Below are 15,985 nucleotides of genomic sequence, written 5' to 3' on the forward strand. Positions count from 1 at the left end.
TATTATTATTATTATTATTATTATTGAAAATTCATTGGCTAGCTAATACATAAAATAAAATGAAGACCAGTGATGTTTCTGTCTGTATTTTAAATGGGCCTATTACATAAATATATGTTTATTTGTGTAAACGCTTTTGGACAAAAGACAGTTTAACCTTTTTTTTTTTTTTTTAATTATTATTATTCTACATTTTGTTTGAGTCTCCTTTAAACTCTTTTGGGTCCGCCCATTTTCATAGGTAGCCATGGAGACCGCGCGAGAGCGAGGCAGCCCAGTGAGTTCTCAGAGCGACTGTTTCCGCTCACCTAAAATAAAGAGCTGGCGAGTCGAGAGGACGCAGAGAGACGGGGACGGGCTGACGGAGTTACACGACGAAGATATCAAATTTTAACCCCGCTTTTCAGCATTTTTAGCTTGGGTGTCACCACCCACCAAGAGGTTAATGTGTCCAAAGTGAACCGGACAGAGGAGGGCTCGCTGCTGGTAACCTTTACGTCGGTGAGTCTTGTCTGTGTTTTTTTTTTCGCAAGCTAAGCACACATAGGCCACTAGGAGAACTCTCACTGTCTCTCTTCCTCTTTTCTTCCGTCAGTCTTCGTTGATTACACAACAAGGAAAAATAAAAGAGGTTGTTTTTTTAAAATGCATGTTTAGGGCAAAAAAAAAAAAAAAAAACAGGGGGAGGGGGAGAATAGATTAGTTTTGACAAAGGAACTGTTAGGGATGTTAACCTTTAGGTAAATATCATGCACTCAGCTGGATTTAAGTTTACATAATAGTAGATATATATATCATTTTGACAGTATAATTGAAAGCATAACTAAACAAAATCAATGTCGAATAAGCTAGTCTCTAGTTCTCTTTGTAACTGTATTGTTGCACTTAGTACCTGAACAATAAACGATAAGGTATAAGGAAGTAAGAGGTGTGCCAGTTTTATGTATGATGATTCAGTCAAGCAAGACTTACACTGTTGTGTGTTGTCAATTGTGTTTCTTTTATTTTACTTAGCGTTATCTATCTTTGAACCGTGTTTGTGTACGTCTGTTTATGCGTGTGTGTGCGTGTGTGTGTGTGTGTGTGTGTGTGTGTGTGCGGTGTTGGCAGCCCACCGCACTCTTTGTTTAAATAGCTCGCAGTACAGTTGCACGTGTCGAAGCGTGTGACTCTCGCTTCAGGATGGCCAGGAAGCCCGATGATCACGTTTGAAACATTTGCAGGGATTTGTGATCGAGTTATAAGGGTGTCTTCTCTGAGACATTAACGACAGTGATACTTCCCACCCTTTGGCTTTTGTTCCAGTAAAAAGTCTCTTTTCTCTTGGCAGTGCAGGGTGAGATGTCACAGTTGAGATTACAAAGGGTCGGGGAGTCCAGATGTGAACTGTTTACACTGGAGAACAAAGTAAAGGAAGAGTCCAAGTCCAGTGTTCCTCCTACAGTATACTGTATTTAAAACAAGTCTGACCAGTGTTTTAATCCTACCTTTCAGCAATACCACTTTGTTGCTTTGACGCTGTCAGTGAGAATTTTACTGTATATTGGCAACTTTACTGTGCAGGAAAAACAAAACAAAGTTCCATGTTAAAAGGGCTCAGGTTGGTAAGCTGTATGTTTAGTAGAGGCATGGTTTTTTAACTCTTGGTTCCAGTCGTATACCACTATGTCTCTTCCAGTACAAGTCAAAACTTGTTGTGAGAGAAAGTATTAGCAACATTGAATATGGCTTTAAACCCATTCTCAGAGTTTTGTCTCATCAGTATCAAAATGACATTACAACATATCTCTGGTTCTTCTGCTAGAGTGAGAGGTGATTGGGTTATCATTGCCATTGTTTATCTATCAGTAAGATCACACAGAAAATAAATAAATAATAATTTCTGTTCCTCTCATTTATTCTCATCTTCTGTCTTCTTCTTTTATTGTTCTGTCCTCTATGTTTCTGCTTTTGTCTGTCTTGTTGCAGCAGTACAGAGGGATGCTAAGGAGCTGTAAGGCTTAACTTGATCACAAAGGGTCCTTTCTCTGCTGCCATGCAGAGTCCTGTCTCTTGGCTCCCTCCACAGGTCCACGCAAACTCTACCAGCAGCAGTAGCTCTGGGGGCTGTTGGGTTGAAATCTCCTCTCGGCTGTTTCTTTGGCACACTGAGTGCTCTCTGTTCCCGGACACATGTCTGCACTGCTGCTCTGCTTGGCTCCCTTTGCATTCCAGGAGCCTCTGGCAGCTGAAAACTGCAGTAGCAAGCCTGCTGGCTGACTGCTTGTCTCATGAGTGTCTGAAGTGGGGAGCTTCATAGTTTTTTTCGTCAAAAGCACTAAAGATTTAAAGTATTTCTGTTAAAAAAATAATTATAGTTTCCCTCCCCCAAAGTACAAATGTGACAATTAGCAAACAGCATTTTTTTTAAAATTGTAATCAACATCTGTTTCCACTAGGAAATCATTTCTATTCAATAGTCACAATACAAATTAAGCTGCAAATTGTCACACACAAAATGAAATTTGCATGCTTGGCAATATTGGTGGATTAATGCCAATAAAGATGATTCTGATTTTTACCAGTTTTATCTTAGTGAGTATGATGGACATGTAAAGTTCTGTCGTACATACTGTTCTGCTGCATTAAAACATGACTTTGAGATGGAACTGGCAACACTAGTTTCACTGGATGGCAGGCTGTGGCAAGTGTTTTGGTTTTATGTCTGTGCATGCTGAAATAATCCAACTGAACATGATGTTTAATCTGCAGGGTTGTACAGTCTATTGTTTCGTGGATTTTTGAAGTATTCCAAAATCTGCATGTTTTCTTTTGTTCTTTTTTTAATTATTCAAGTTTGTCCTGGTCACACTGTTACATTTAGTACCAAACAAGGAATTTGTGTTGGGTTTTTTTTCTGCAACGTCATTGTGCATAGCTGTGCTTGTTTGATCCCTTTACATCCTGTTCACCGATTTTTCTTATCAAAATAATCTGCTTTCGTGCTTTTGCTTTCAGACTTTCAGTTGTCAGAATCAGTATAAAGCTGATGTTACTAACAATAAAAAAATATCAGTACTGTTATAAATATTTCTATTTTGGACATTTGCAGTAAGACTGTGTTAAAAAGATATGTAAATATTTGTTTCTATCAGCATGAAGTTAAGATTAGGGTTTTTTTTAAAAAAAAAGCCAAAGGTTAGCTGGCAACATGAAGGTGCTGTCCAGAAGTGTATATGTGTGGGCTGACACAAAATACTGTTCCCAGAAACAAGGAAACTAAATCTCTTGGCATTTAAAGAAGAACCACATACTATTGACATACCAGACTGAACGTCATTGTCACTCTCTATCAGGAAACCACACGTTTGTAAGTGAAATTTGCACCCAAAATTGCAGCATACTATAAATTTCACTTCATCATCAGTTGATGCATTGTAAATTGATTATCCTACCAAAATTAGACGTGTCTGGTCGTATCAGTTTGTACTTTTCTCCTGTCAGACTCTCTTGCAAGAAAGCAAAGTTTTCACTTTCCAGACAAACTGGCTGTTTTGATACTTTGCCTTCAGCTCATCCAGGAAGTCAGTCCAGCATTATATGCCATCTAAAGTAGTTATGTACACATCACTAATATAATTTTTTTCCTGCCTTTTAACTTTTGTTTCTGTGATGTTTCTGAGATATTTTTTTAAAAAACACCTTCTGAAATTTAAAAAGGCCTCTTATAGACCATACCCTACAAACCTCTGTGTTCTCAATCCATCATAGAGATAGCAGAGCACAGAGATAGCATCTATGGATCAAATGACTGGCACAGGTCCACCGCGTGTGCTTTTGACTAGCTGCTTTTTGGCTGAATGCAGTTCCCAGATTGTTCTGCCAAAGCTAACTTGCGTCACTCTCCCACTGGTGTGCACTGCATGCAGGTACAGTATGCCAGTGCTCTTATGGACATCAGAAAGGTGGCATGTAGTTAGGAGGGTTGCTGCTTGTGTGTATTGGAAAAAATCAGCCAGTATAACTGGTATCGATCTCTGGTTGTTTTAAATGTAGCCTCTGTATCCTTCAGTGCTTTGACGTGTACAGCACACTTACAAAACTAGTTATTTCCTGGAAGTAACATTATCTAACATGACTTGGACTGTCATGATTACAAACTTGCAAAAGACAGTTGTTTGTTAAATCATTAATTGAAATGGTTTGCTTATTTATCCATAATTTATTTGTTCATGTCATTGTGATAGTCTAAGCTTAGTCATAATATAATAATGCAGATACACCTCATGAACAATGGCATACTTTTATAGAAAAGTAAAAACCTAAAAGTGCTGTTTTCTAGTTTAGTCCTACAAGGTAAATGTCTGAGTAAAATTCAGTTTCTTTTAAATCTCTGAGAATGTTATTGATTTTGTTCTATAAATTGAGTTTACAGTTTTTTGTTTGTTTGTGTTTTGTTTTTTTTGTTTTTTTTTACCTGTTTCTCTTTTCTGGTCATGTAAGTGCTTCATATGTTGAATGGCTGCATTTCTTGGGCTATAGGCTGCATTACAGTGTCAAAGTGTGCCATCAGATATTGTCATGTTTTAGTGAATAACTGGTTTGGAAGCTTTAATTACGGCCAGTTGCTGAGAGAGACCTGCAGTCGCGACTTTTAATCCATGTTTTGGCAAATCAAGCGCGGTGCTGGAAGCAAAGATGATTTTTCAGATTAGTGGTGTTTCGCTTATGACGCCATCTTTCTACTGCAAATCCATCAAATCGGCTCAAGTAAGTTAATGGGATCTCTCTTATCATTTGGCTGAAAACCAAAATGTACCCTACATCAACACTATGGCATCTGATTTAAAAAAAATTAAGTCCATCATATTAATTTCAATAAACACTTAATAGAATGTAGTTGCGTTATTCAGAGCAACTAGGACTGTGACGGTATGTTTTTGTCCCGATTCGATTGCAATTATGCGATATTGCTGTTTTTTGTGGAATAAAAACCTAAAAAATGTACAAAACTTTTTTTTTTTTTTTAAATTTCAGTTAGGAAAAATAACATGTTGGCCAGACCATCATTCTGCTGCTATAATGCCCAAGATAACAGGTAAAAACATCAATAAAACAATAAAAATGACCAACATTTTTATAAAAGATTATTCTTATTTATTTGAAAAGAAAAAAACATTTTTTCAAACAAAAGAAAAATCGGTTTTAAGATTGCAAAAAATCAGAATATTTGTATTTTCGATTCGATTTTTCCACTCTTCAGAGTACCGTAAAATAAAATTTAAGTGGCAGAAAAAGTCTTACTATTTGCTGCAGAAGGTGAGAGCACAGAAATAATGTCACTAAAAATGCACCAGTCTGTTTCTATACTTAAACATCACAAATGACACAAGTTGGTGATGAAATTTTCAGACTTCACTGTTTTTAGAACTAATTAAACGTACATGGTTGAGACAAAAGCATGAGCAATGACTTTCTTTTTTCTTTCTTTATTTTTAAAGAAATCTGATTTCTGTAATAAGTAATGCAGGGAGTAAGGGTAAAGCTTTTTGGAGTGTCTGCATTGGTTGGTATTGACTTTATAAGAAGCTTAGCAGTGTGTTGTCGTATTAGTAATTCAAAACACCGGAGATGCTGCAGAAGCAGCATCTTGTTCAGCTGTCTTTGCATAATTTATCCATCAGACTCTAGTACAGACACAACATGGAGTAGACTGGGATCTCAGTTGAGCAAACTTCTTGCTTTCTTGCGTAAAGCATGGCACTGCTTTATTGTAAACCTTAAAAAAAATTACATTTGAGAAAAACCTTCAATAAAAATATTTACATATATTTTTTATAAATAATAATATAATAAGAAGTAATGTTTTGCTGCAGCTGCTGAGTAATGGAATAGCACTGAGCATTTGAGTCATGAATTTTGGAAAATCAGCCCGATCTTTTAATGAAACTACAATAAAATGCAGCTTATCGAAGGAGCATTTTCCACAACGTAAGGACATTTCCTAAAAACTTGCATTTGTTAGCACGACAAACATTGAGCTAAATCCTGGTTTTTGGATTTTTGCTTCTGCCGTCTCATTGGTGGCTGTAATCTGTTTCCATGTTACATCATCTGTAACAGACTGTAATGATGTGCTTGTGTACAAAGAACTTGTGCCAGAGCAACGATTAGGGATGGAAGAGCAGTGAGAAGAGCCCTTTGAGCAGTAGTGATGCTGTTCATATAACACATGAAAAGTTTAGATGTTCATAGTTATTCATGCAGTGTAATAGTATTACTGAACCAAATGCTGACTAATGAAGTTTGCAGATGGTTTTCTCTGCAATGCTTTGAGTTTTGTATTTGTGGATCTCTTTATTCCCTACTCTGCTTTATTCCGGTTACATAATCCTCGCTGAACGTTGATAGTAATCTCCACTCCCCCCCTTTCCCTCCCTCTGTGTCCTTTCCTCTCCATGTGGCGTGAACAGGTTAAGCCGTAGCTGACTCTCCCTGGCTGTTGGAGGAAAAGATGTGCGATGGAATGGTAGCGTTTCTGACGAGAGCCCTGTCCTCCTCCTCTTCCTCTGCCTCCTTCTCAGTAGCCCACAGGCTGGCTGCCTCCGTGCTTCTTCTCCTCTTCATCCTGCTCCCTCATGGTCACGCATCAGGTAAGTCACAGACACACAAATAAACGTACTTTACTGGATGTGTTCCCACATGACACATGCTGAATAAACCGCCATCTTTGCTTATCTCTTGTGAATTGATTGAGGTCATTTTCCCCCCTGGCAGGTCAGTTAGAATAAATTGGCTTCCTTTACCCTTGGGTCGGTCAGGTTGCTCTGCTGCAGAGCAGCAGCTGAGAGATCAGTCTCATGCACTGTGTGAATCCATTTACTATCCCAATGTGCCACAACAGTTTTCCATTGCTAATGAGTGAAGCCTAGAGAAGATGTTGTCTGCGGTCACATTGCTGTCATAAGGTTTGAATCTAGCCTGACCTTTATTACCAAACCAACCTTGATTTTTACCCCATAAAGGTCTTCAGATCAGGTGTTGTATGTTATCATGATTACATCTTCAAGCTTCAAGTGTAGGGGGTTTTCTTCTTGTTTCTCAATAAAAGGAAATCTTCTTTACGCATCGGAAGTTGAGGTAAACGGTACAGATATTTATTTATTGATCACAACAGGACTTGTAGACTGTCTTTTGTCTGTGAAGAAAGAGTGCAGTGTTGGTAGTACTTGCTGAACCCCTTCACTTACGCCTGATTTTCTTTCACTTCAATCCTTTAGTGTTTCAGCCCCATCCCCCATTAGTATCCAAACACACATGCTAACTCCTAACATGCACTATCCACACACACATGCACTCTCCACACATAGGCAGCTTGTGAAATGTGCCAGATGTCCTTGCCACAGAGAGTGAGCGGACTGTGTACGTGTGAATAATTAAATCTGTGTGAGAATTGGTTTAAGGCTTTGGGATGATGGCGATAAGCATTAATTGATTCTTTCTTTATGGCTTTAAATGAATAGATTTTTATATGGATGAGAAACGGCAACAGACAGAATATAAAGCCAAAGATGAGATGATGATCCCAAGTGTACGGTCTCTTCACTTGCGTAACACAAATGATTCATGTTGAGGCCAGAGGCCCTGGTATCATGCTCACGTTCCGCACTGAGTACACTCGCACATACACAGCCTTTCTCTATCAAAAAAATGTGTCCTCAAATCCCTAGCCCACGTGTTCTGTGTGTGCTCAATCCTGTCTTACTGTTAGATTTCAACACTCTGATTGTGGATGTTACTCCTCCCACAGGGCCGTATGCAAATAATCAGACTGATGCTGCATTGGACGTTTTGGACCATGATGTTGTGACAAATACACTCATGCAGGGACCTATAGTTCTCTCGAGATGCTTTCAATGAAACAATAACAATCCAAAGGTTATTTTTAGGTGTTGTATTTCTGGCTTAAGTACATCCTTACAGAACATAATGCTGACTCACATTTAGACAGGTCATGCTCTTCAAACTAGTGTGCAGCACTAAACACAAGCTGTGCAGTGTTTAATGTATACAATCCACTGCATTTTAACTGTATTAAGTCACTTATGTGCAGATTTCTATGTAGTTTGTACACAAAGATGTGTTTTCCCTTACTTAGGGATTATGAACGTGCGTCATACTTTTGATCCAAACACGATAACTATGGATCTTTTATCAAAGATCGCAATGAACTGGTAAATGAAACAACTAGATTAGTGACTCTTTAGTTGCTGGCTTGATCATACCAACTTTTAAATGAAGTTTATAGTAAAAGAGAATATACAGTAAAAGAGAGAAATGGTCATGTCATTGGTGCGTGTAATAACTGCAGAGTAACAACTACGATCTTAAAGATGCAAAATATGTATTGAAGCATTTACAGCCTGAAAGTCTGAAATTGAATCTATAATCAGGCATTACCATAAACGCAAGGCTTTAAAGTGATCATTAGTTGTTCCAATCACTGCACTCTCTCTTCCCCTTGCTCAGCATACATAATTTACATAGGTAATCTCTTGACATGTTCCAGGGAGAGAGATTGCTTTGGAAATTTCATGAATATGAAATTTTATCACCACTGACAGGCCTATTCCAGAGTCATATAAATAGCAATGAGCTGTATGAATAGAAATGGATACTAAGGAATAAACTGTATTCCATTTGCATGTTAGAGTCAAATCAAACACCAAAGACAAAAATCCCAAACAAAGCAACATCAGGTTTCTCTTTGTAAAGCAAACCATTTCTTTGACTTTTTTGGGGGATATTATTCTTTTATTTGATGCTATGTTTAAGTGGTGGGGATATGGATGAAGAGATGGTTGTCACTGATGATATAAAGACGTTTTAGCTTTTTTAAAAACATCATTCCCTTAAACAAAGAAAGACAAAGCTTGAGTCTGTATTTTTACTGAGTTCATGTTCTTTCTGGAAAGGTCAAGATAACATTTTCTTGTAACTGCTAATACGCTGTGTTCGGACACGGTTACAAAGCCTCCAAGCCAAGATATTTTTAGAACCAGTCCAAGTCACATCTTTTTATCTGTCGTTCAGCTGCTCATTGTGGAGATTAACAGCAGGATATCTGCTGAGTTAGTGTAAATGGCTCTCTTGGATTTGTGTTTGTGATCACTGCACATGATTGCATTTGTGTCAATGGGCTGCGGTTCTAGATGCAGCTAGTTCTATAATCAAACATGCATCCTGTTCATTGAAGCACAGTGACGGTAAACAAACAACTGCAAAGCAGCGGATTTGGGGATATTGTCTCAAAATGATAAATAAGATCAGTCTGCAGATATTTAAGGACACAATGCAAACATTGCTCTCTTTTTTTCTGAGCCTATCTGACATCCCAAATATGTTGGCTGTATTGAGCTCAGTTCCTAATATGGTGTCAATTCCAAACAGTAAGCCTTTGTGGTTTGTTTCAGAGGAAGTGGGTCCAGACAGTGAGTCAGAACTGAAAGAGTAAAGATGGGAACTCAAAGCACCAAAGAGTCTATTCATATTATCAAAAAGCACAGTTTCTGCCCTAAAAGTGGAAAAAAAAGGTTAAAAACATCTTTCTGTGTCCAGTTCAACAGATAAATTTTGCCTCATTGTCCTCTGAAGTTGAGTTAAAGCTGTACATGAAAGAGCTAGCAAGCAACAGAAGTCTCCCACAAACAAGCCTGCTGTGTTCTCTGCGTGGTGGTGCTGTTAATGTATGTTCATGCGTGAGAACGGGAAATGGACAGAAAAGAGTGGAGTCATGGGATAAAGAAAATAGCTGATGGAAAGGGGAAGGGAGCACAGGGCAGTCTCTCTCATTTCCAGTAGTTGCTGTCCATTCATGGCCAAAGTTGACACATTTTCTTTGCCTCATCAAGGGTACAGACATCTTATTTAAATTTGGTTGGTCGTGAATCAGTGTAGCATCATCCCAAGGATAAAACTTTTTCAAAAAGGAAAAAAAAGCTGATCTTAAGACAACTCTTCTCTGTAATAGCAGAGTACTTTTGTGGCTAGTGTAGCGTCACCGTTCTGACCACAGAGGAAAATATCTGAATGAGCCATGCCCTGCTTCAAGCATCTTCCAACAGCTGTATTCTTTGAAACTCGTTGCTTTCATTGCCAACAAATGATGTATGTGTGCTTCTAAAGGGGGAAAAAAAAACTAGCCAGTGTGGAAAGTCTGCCTATGAAAGCGATTCGATAAGCTGAGTTTACAAACGACACAACCTGAAGGAAAGGGGGGACACTGTGCAATTAACTGATCGGATTAGTTCCCTGACGTCTTATTAGCAAGGCGGTGTTGCTGGCAGAAGTAAAGCAACACACTGACTTCTGGCTCCTTTCTGAAATGTGAGAACAAAGAGTGCATTTAGAGGGTGTTGGAGACCACAGCAGCTACAGCTCCACTAGATCACCAGTCTGCAATTAGGTCTGCTAACTCACTCTGCATGTGTCTGTGAGTGTATTCAACATGGAGTAACCCCTGTCTATGATGTCTCTGGGTTTTTTTTTTTTTTTTCTTTTCTATTTCCCTCTTAAAGCCCTGAGCCATTAGCCAGGTGAGACTGGAGCCCATTAGGAGCAGTGTGGTCAAATCCATCAGCCTTTCTCTTTCATTACTTGTGTGTTTATCACTTGAACCATCAATCTCTGCTCTCACCGCGTGTCATGTAATGGCTCTCCCAACCAATCATGCCCTAAAGGGAAACTTTAAACTGCTCACCGGACAAAGAAAACAGATGCTGCTTTGAGGACAGGTGATGCAAGAGTATTAATTCACTTTAAAGTGGTGACCAGACTGTTTCATTATCAGAGAAGGTCACATATGGTCAAATTATTTTGGGCTTAAGGGGTTTTTTACAGTTTTATCATACAACTCTTTTAGACTATGGTAGGTGATAGTAAGTATAGTTATTATTTGTATGCCTTGTTATTTTTTACCATTAACAGTAACTTTTACTCATTATACACTTTTTATATGCATTGTGATCACCACTTTCTTTTTAACTAGTTCCAAATGTAAGCCCTTTGCTGATGACTGTGAAGGCCAAGTTAATGAATGTCAGATCAGGAAGTGGCAGCATAACTGTAAAATCTTTTATTGCATACAGAATACGTTGATCCAAGATGCTGCTGTTGTCTCTTAGTTCTTAAAGGTTACTCCTTAAGCTTATGTAGCAGATTTAATGACATGCAGTTGTTTGTATTTTTTAAAAAAAACACGTCACTTTGTGTTGTTTAAAGCTTTGGTTCATGGCCCATCCTCTAAAACAGAGTACCATTTTGAAGCAACATTAAGGCTGGGGAGAGAAGAGGCAGTGTGTAAATTGTTTTCCAGTGAAATTCATGTGGTTCTCTGAAGCAGCAGGCAGTCATAATGATTTCCAAAGGGCCTCATCGGTGGCACCAGCCCGCTGAGTAGAGGACATCTCTGACTAATGAGCTGCTAAATATATCCCCCAGCCTTCCCTGTCTTCTGTTGCTTTTTCCTTTAGTTTCTTTTTTCACCCATTTACTCTTTTTCTAGAACATTATTTATTAATTGTGGGTTGTTTTTTTTTAGTTTTTATTGTGTATGCATGTATGTGTCCAAGTGTTTTGTTTTGTTCTGTTTTTTTTTGATTTGCATTTCCAAGGTATCTTTTAAAAAACAAAGTGGATATACATGTTGATCTTTTCCTTTTGTTTTTGTCCCCCTGTTTTTTCAGGCCCACTGAAACAATGTGGGCTGTTTCTTCATCACACCATTACTCAACAGCAGCATCTTGTTCAAACATGCTCATGTCTTACACATCAGGAAAAGAGCATCCTACACACATGCCAGTTTTGCCAATGGTTAAGAAATCCAAGCTGCGTCAGACAACAAGCAGGTCATGATGTTGGTACAGCTAAATTACTCTAAAGACAAGCTGAATGAGTGAGGCATTTTCTTCTTTCGCAGCCGTTGCCCCACAGAATCATTTGGAAATCATGTGTATCTCTTTTTATAGTTTAGTTTAGACATTGGTGTCCTCATTTAATATAAAATTAAAATGTTTTGCCATTTGATGGTTAAGAAGCAGTAACCGTAAATGTTAATTTTCTGTTAGCAGCAACACAGTGGCAGAGCAGCAATGCAGTATAGTCAGTGTAGCACTACCATTGGACCAAAATATCAAGTCAGTTTTGTTATCACATGCTGCAGTGCAGAGTGGATAGGCCTCAGCATGCCCAGCTGTGGAGACAGTGGGAAATGGGGCACCAGTCTGCTGTTTTCTGTCCTTTTCATTCATTTGTTTTTAGCTTTGCTACAACTTTAGCTTTAAGAGCTTTCATCAAAAATTGTACCAGTTTACTTCACATTCACATACAATGCATATTATCTACTCAAACAAGATGTTAAGTAGAAAAAGGAATAGCAGAATAAAGTTTATGAAGCAGGCTTCCTGATACTCAGCTGAAGGGTAGGGCTGGGCTGTACATGTACTGTCCTGCTTGTTGTGCAGAGTGTACAGCTGTTTGTCTTGACTTCACTGCATTTCAGCAGAAGTGGCTCCTTCGCTGCTGTCTTGATTCGGATCAGTTTCTTCTTTAGCGGTGGTTAAAAAAGTTTAGTAAATAATGAGCGGTGACGTGCCACAGTTTGTGATTTGTTTGTGCTCTCCCTACAAATCATAGGTCCAAGCTTGCTTCCTTTCTTAAAGTTTGGCCTCTACAACACTCGCATGATGGCTCTGGAATTCACTCTTTATCATGAATACATACCATGGTCTAGGGGTGGGCAATATAGCAGAAGAATTAAACCACAATATCTTCATCTTTTGCCGCTTATCCGGGGTCGGGTCGCGGGGGCAGCAGCCTAAGCAGGGAAGCCCAGACTTCCCTCTCCCCAGCCACATTTGCCAACTCTGTGGGGGGGATCCTGAGGCGTTCCCAGGCCAGCCGAGAGATATAATCCCTCCAGCGTGTCCTGAGTCTTCCCCGGGGTCTCCTCCCAGAGGGACGTGCCTGGAACACCTCACCAGGGAGGCGTCCAGGAGGCATCCTGACCAGATGCCCGAGCCACCTCAACTGGTTCCTCAAAAGCACAATATTTTTTAAAAATATTTTCATAGCAATATCACAGATGATGGTGATGTCTTTGGCCACACATGAAGTCACACCTTCTTAAAGTTGACCATTTTTGCGTGGACGAGTTATGACTCATTGTGTGATGTGGTTCTTTTTACAGTCCTGTGTCAAAACAAACAGGGCGGCCCCCTTAAGTTTGAGCTAGGGGGTAGTTAGCGGTGGTCTTCTAGTTGAAGCAGGGGAAAATGTCTGTATTTATCACTGCCGTATTAGCCCAGGAGGAATCACCTCCTAGAGCGAGGCTGAAGCTAGCTGCCATATTAGCCCAGGAGGAATCACCTCCTAGAGCAAGGCTGAAGCTAGCTGCCATATTAGCCCAGGAGGAATCACCTCCTAGAGCGAGGCTGAAGCTAGCTGCTGCATTAGTCCAAGAGGAATCACCTCCTTGAGCGAGGCTGAAGCTAGCTGCCATATTAGCCCAGGAGGAATCACCTCCTTGAGCGAGGCTGAAGCTAGCTGCCATATTAACCCAGAAGGAATCACCTCCTAGAGCGAGGCTGAAGCTAGCTGCCATATTAACCCAGAAGGAATCACCTCCTAGAGCGAGGCTGAAGCTAGCTGCCATATTAACCCAGGAGGAATCACCTCCTAGAACGAGGCTGAAGCTAGCTGCCATATTAACCCAGGAGGAATCACCTCCTAGAACGAGGCTGAAGCTAGCTGCCATATTAACCCAGGAGGAATCACCTCCTTGAGCGAGGCTGAAGCTAGCTGCCATATTAACCCAGAAGGAATCACCTCCTAGAGCGAGGCTGAAGCTAGCTGCCATATTAACCCAGGAGGAATCACCTCCTAGAGCGAGGCTGAAGCTAGCTGCCATATTAACCCAGGAGGAATCACCTCCTAGAGCGAGGCTGAAGCTAGCTGCCATATTAACCCAGGAGGAATCACCTCCTAGAGCGAGGTTGAAGCTAGCTGCCATATTAACCCAGGAGGAATCACCTCCTAGAGCGAGGCTGAAGCTAGCTGCAGAATTAGCCCAGGAGGAATCACCTCCTAGAGCTAGGCTGAAGCTAGCTGCTGCATTAGTCCAAGAGGAATCACCTCTGTTTGGAGGCAGAAGCAGTAAGTTTAACAGCTGTTTCTGGTGGAGGTTTCACCGGTAGTGGAGGCAACAGACCAAAGCAGTGTGATTACTAAACGTCACAGAAATGTTGAGCTTCAGCGATACAAGTTGAGTAAATAAAACTGGTTTCATTGTGGGCAACCTGTGGGTGTGGTGTTAAATTCATCCAGGAAAGCAGCCACACTATCAACGCAATCAGCCCAGGTTTAAGTGATACGATATTACACACTTCTCTCATGTTTTATTCACAAAATTACCTGATAGGAACCATAAATTTCCTGAATTTCCTGTCTTTTTATTGTTGTTTCCTGTTTTTTTTTTCCTGTCTATCCTTTCTCTCAAACTGTAAACAGTCCATTGGGAGGAGTGTTGAGATATTTAGTGGCTACTTGGCTTTGCTCCACTCTGATGCCCTCTGTCCTTATTACAACATCCGTTGCAGCTTTCTGTAACAAAACATCAGCCGAATTATAACTGTTTTAGTGGAGGCTATCTGAAAATCCCTTTTGATTGCTCCATTAGGATTTCAGGGGAAATATGTGTTTTTTTCTGTTCATTTTCATACATATTTATTAGACTATTCAAAGTATTTATTTGTATTTTGATTTATCAGCGCTAGGATTCAAACAATTGGTTCTCAAAAAAACAGAGAAATGCGAGCAAAGTTGCGCTTAAAGTTTCAACCACTAAATGTTTTTGAGTAATAAATTATTGTAGCAATAATTTTAAGAAACAAAATAATTTTATTGGCTGTTCTTTTAGCAACAAGTTTTTCCAACATTTTTCAGTGTGAAGTTTGCGTGTGTAGTCTGAGGCCTTGGATACTCATTAAATATGTAAACTTGGCTGGAATGTCATGGTTAACTATTTATAACTTACTTGGCACATTTGACAATGACTTAAAACTTGTGACTTCCTTCTGACGTATTTACTGCTTTAAAGCTTTATTAAATGAGAACATTCACACATCGAGGATGTTGTTCATTTGTTACTGTGCTGTGTGTTTTTGTTATTTCCTTATGTTTATAAACAGCAGCTGGGCTGATCCATTTTAGGTAGTAAAACTTTTGTAATTTAGTGTTTATGCTAGAAAGAAAAATGCTTACAAAAGCTTTTGCACTTTCACAACTTGTTTTATTTTTAACATTTACATGTATTATTGTTTTGTTTGTTTGTTTTTACAATGCATTAGTTTAAAAGAGAAACTTTATAGCTGGGTTTCTAGCATCAGGCTAAATGTTGTATTGTTAGGCCTCTTTTGTTCTCTCTGGAAAACAGGAAGGCCAATCTTTGCTTTTGTTCAGTGCCTGACATTTGGCACAGTTTTAGAGTAATTCGGCACAATTTTACACAAAACAAAAATTTTAGTGAAAAATCCTACACATTGACAGCAACAACCTTTAATATAGGGTGGACCTGTTGGCTCAAAGGGACAGTGATGCAGATTGCAAAAAGAATAGATAGTGCCAGTGCAAGAGGAATCAACTATGGTCATAGAGAGCATGTTTAAGGCTTTGAAAAGCCTCTGCTGTTGCAGCATCTCTTAGGAACATATGTACAGACAGGTTTTAATAGAAAATGATCTCATACATGGTTAGACCCAGACTTTCAGAACTGCAGCCTTGTACCTGTGTTCCTGGCCTTGTCATTGTTAGTTAGCTTGACTATTGAGAATACAAATGCAACAAAGTGAGGTAACATGAGATGGAAGATAAACTGTTTCCTGTTGCTGTAGCAGAAGATGAGACACAAGTAAGCCCCTGCTTCATCTTATCTATTCAATTTGGTGTTTAG

General features: G+C 39.4%; 1 protein-coding gene across 1 annotated transcript in view; it reads left to right on the forward strand.

The window, feature by feature from the left end:
- Positions 1-330: 330 nt before the first annotated feature.
- Positions 331-15,985, forward strand: part of susd6 (sushi domain containing 6) — a 29,510-nt gene continuing 13,855 nt past the window's right edge. Inside the window, exons 1-2 of the mRNA XM_079255215.1 lie at positions 331-501; positions 6,453-6,632. Coding sequence (XP_079111341.1) covers positions 6,494-6,632 — 139 coding nt within the window. The 5' untranslated portion in view covers positions 331-501; positions 6,453-6,493. The remainder of the gene's footprint in view (positions 502-6,452; positions 6,633-15,985) is intronic.

The sequence above is a fragment of the Telmatherina bonti genome (genome assembly GCF_933228915.1).
Source record: "Telmatherina bonti genome assembly, chromosome: 16".
NCBI classification, from domain to species: Eukaryota; Metazoa; Chordata; class Actinopteri; order Atheriniformes; family Telmatherinidae; genus Telmatherina; species Telmatherina bonti.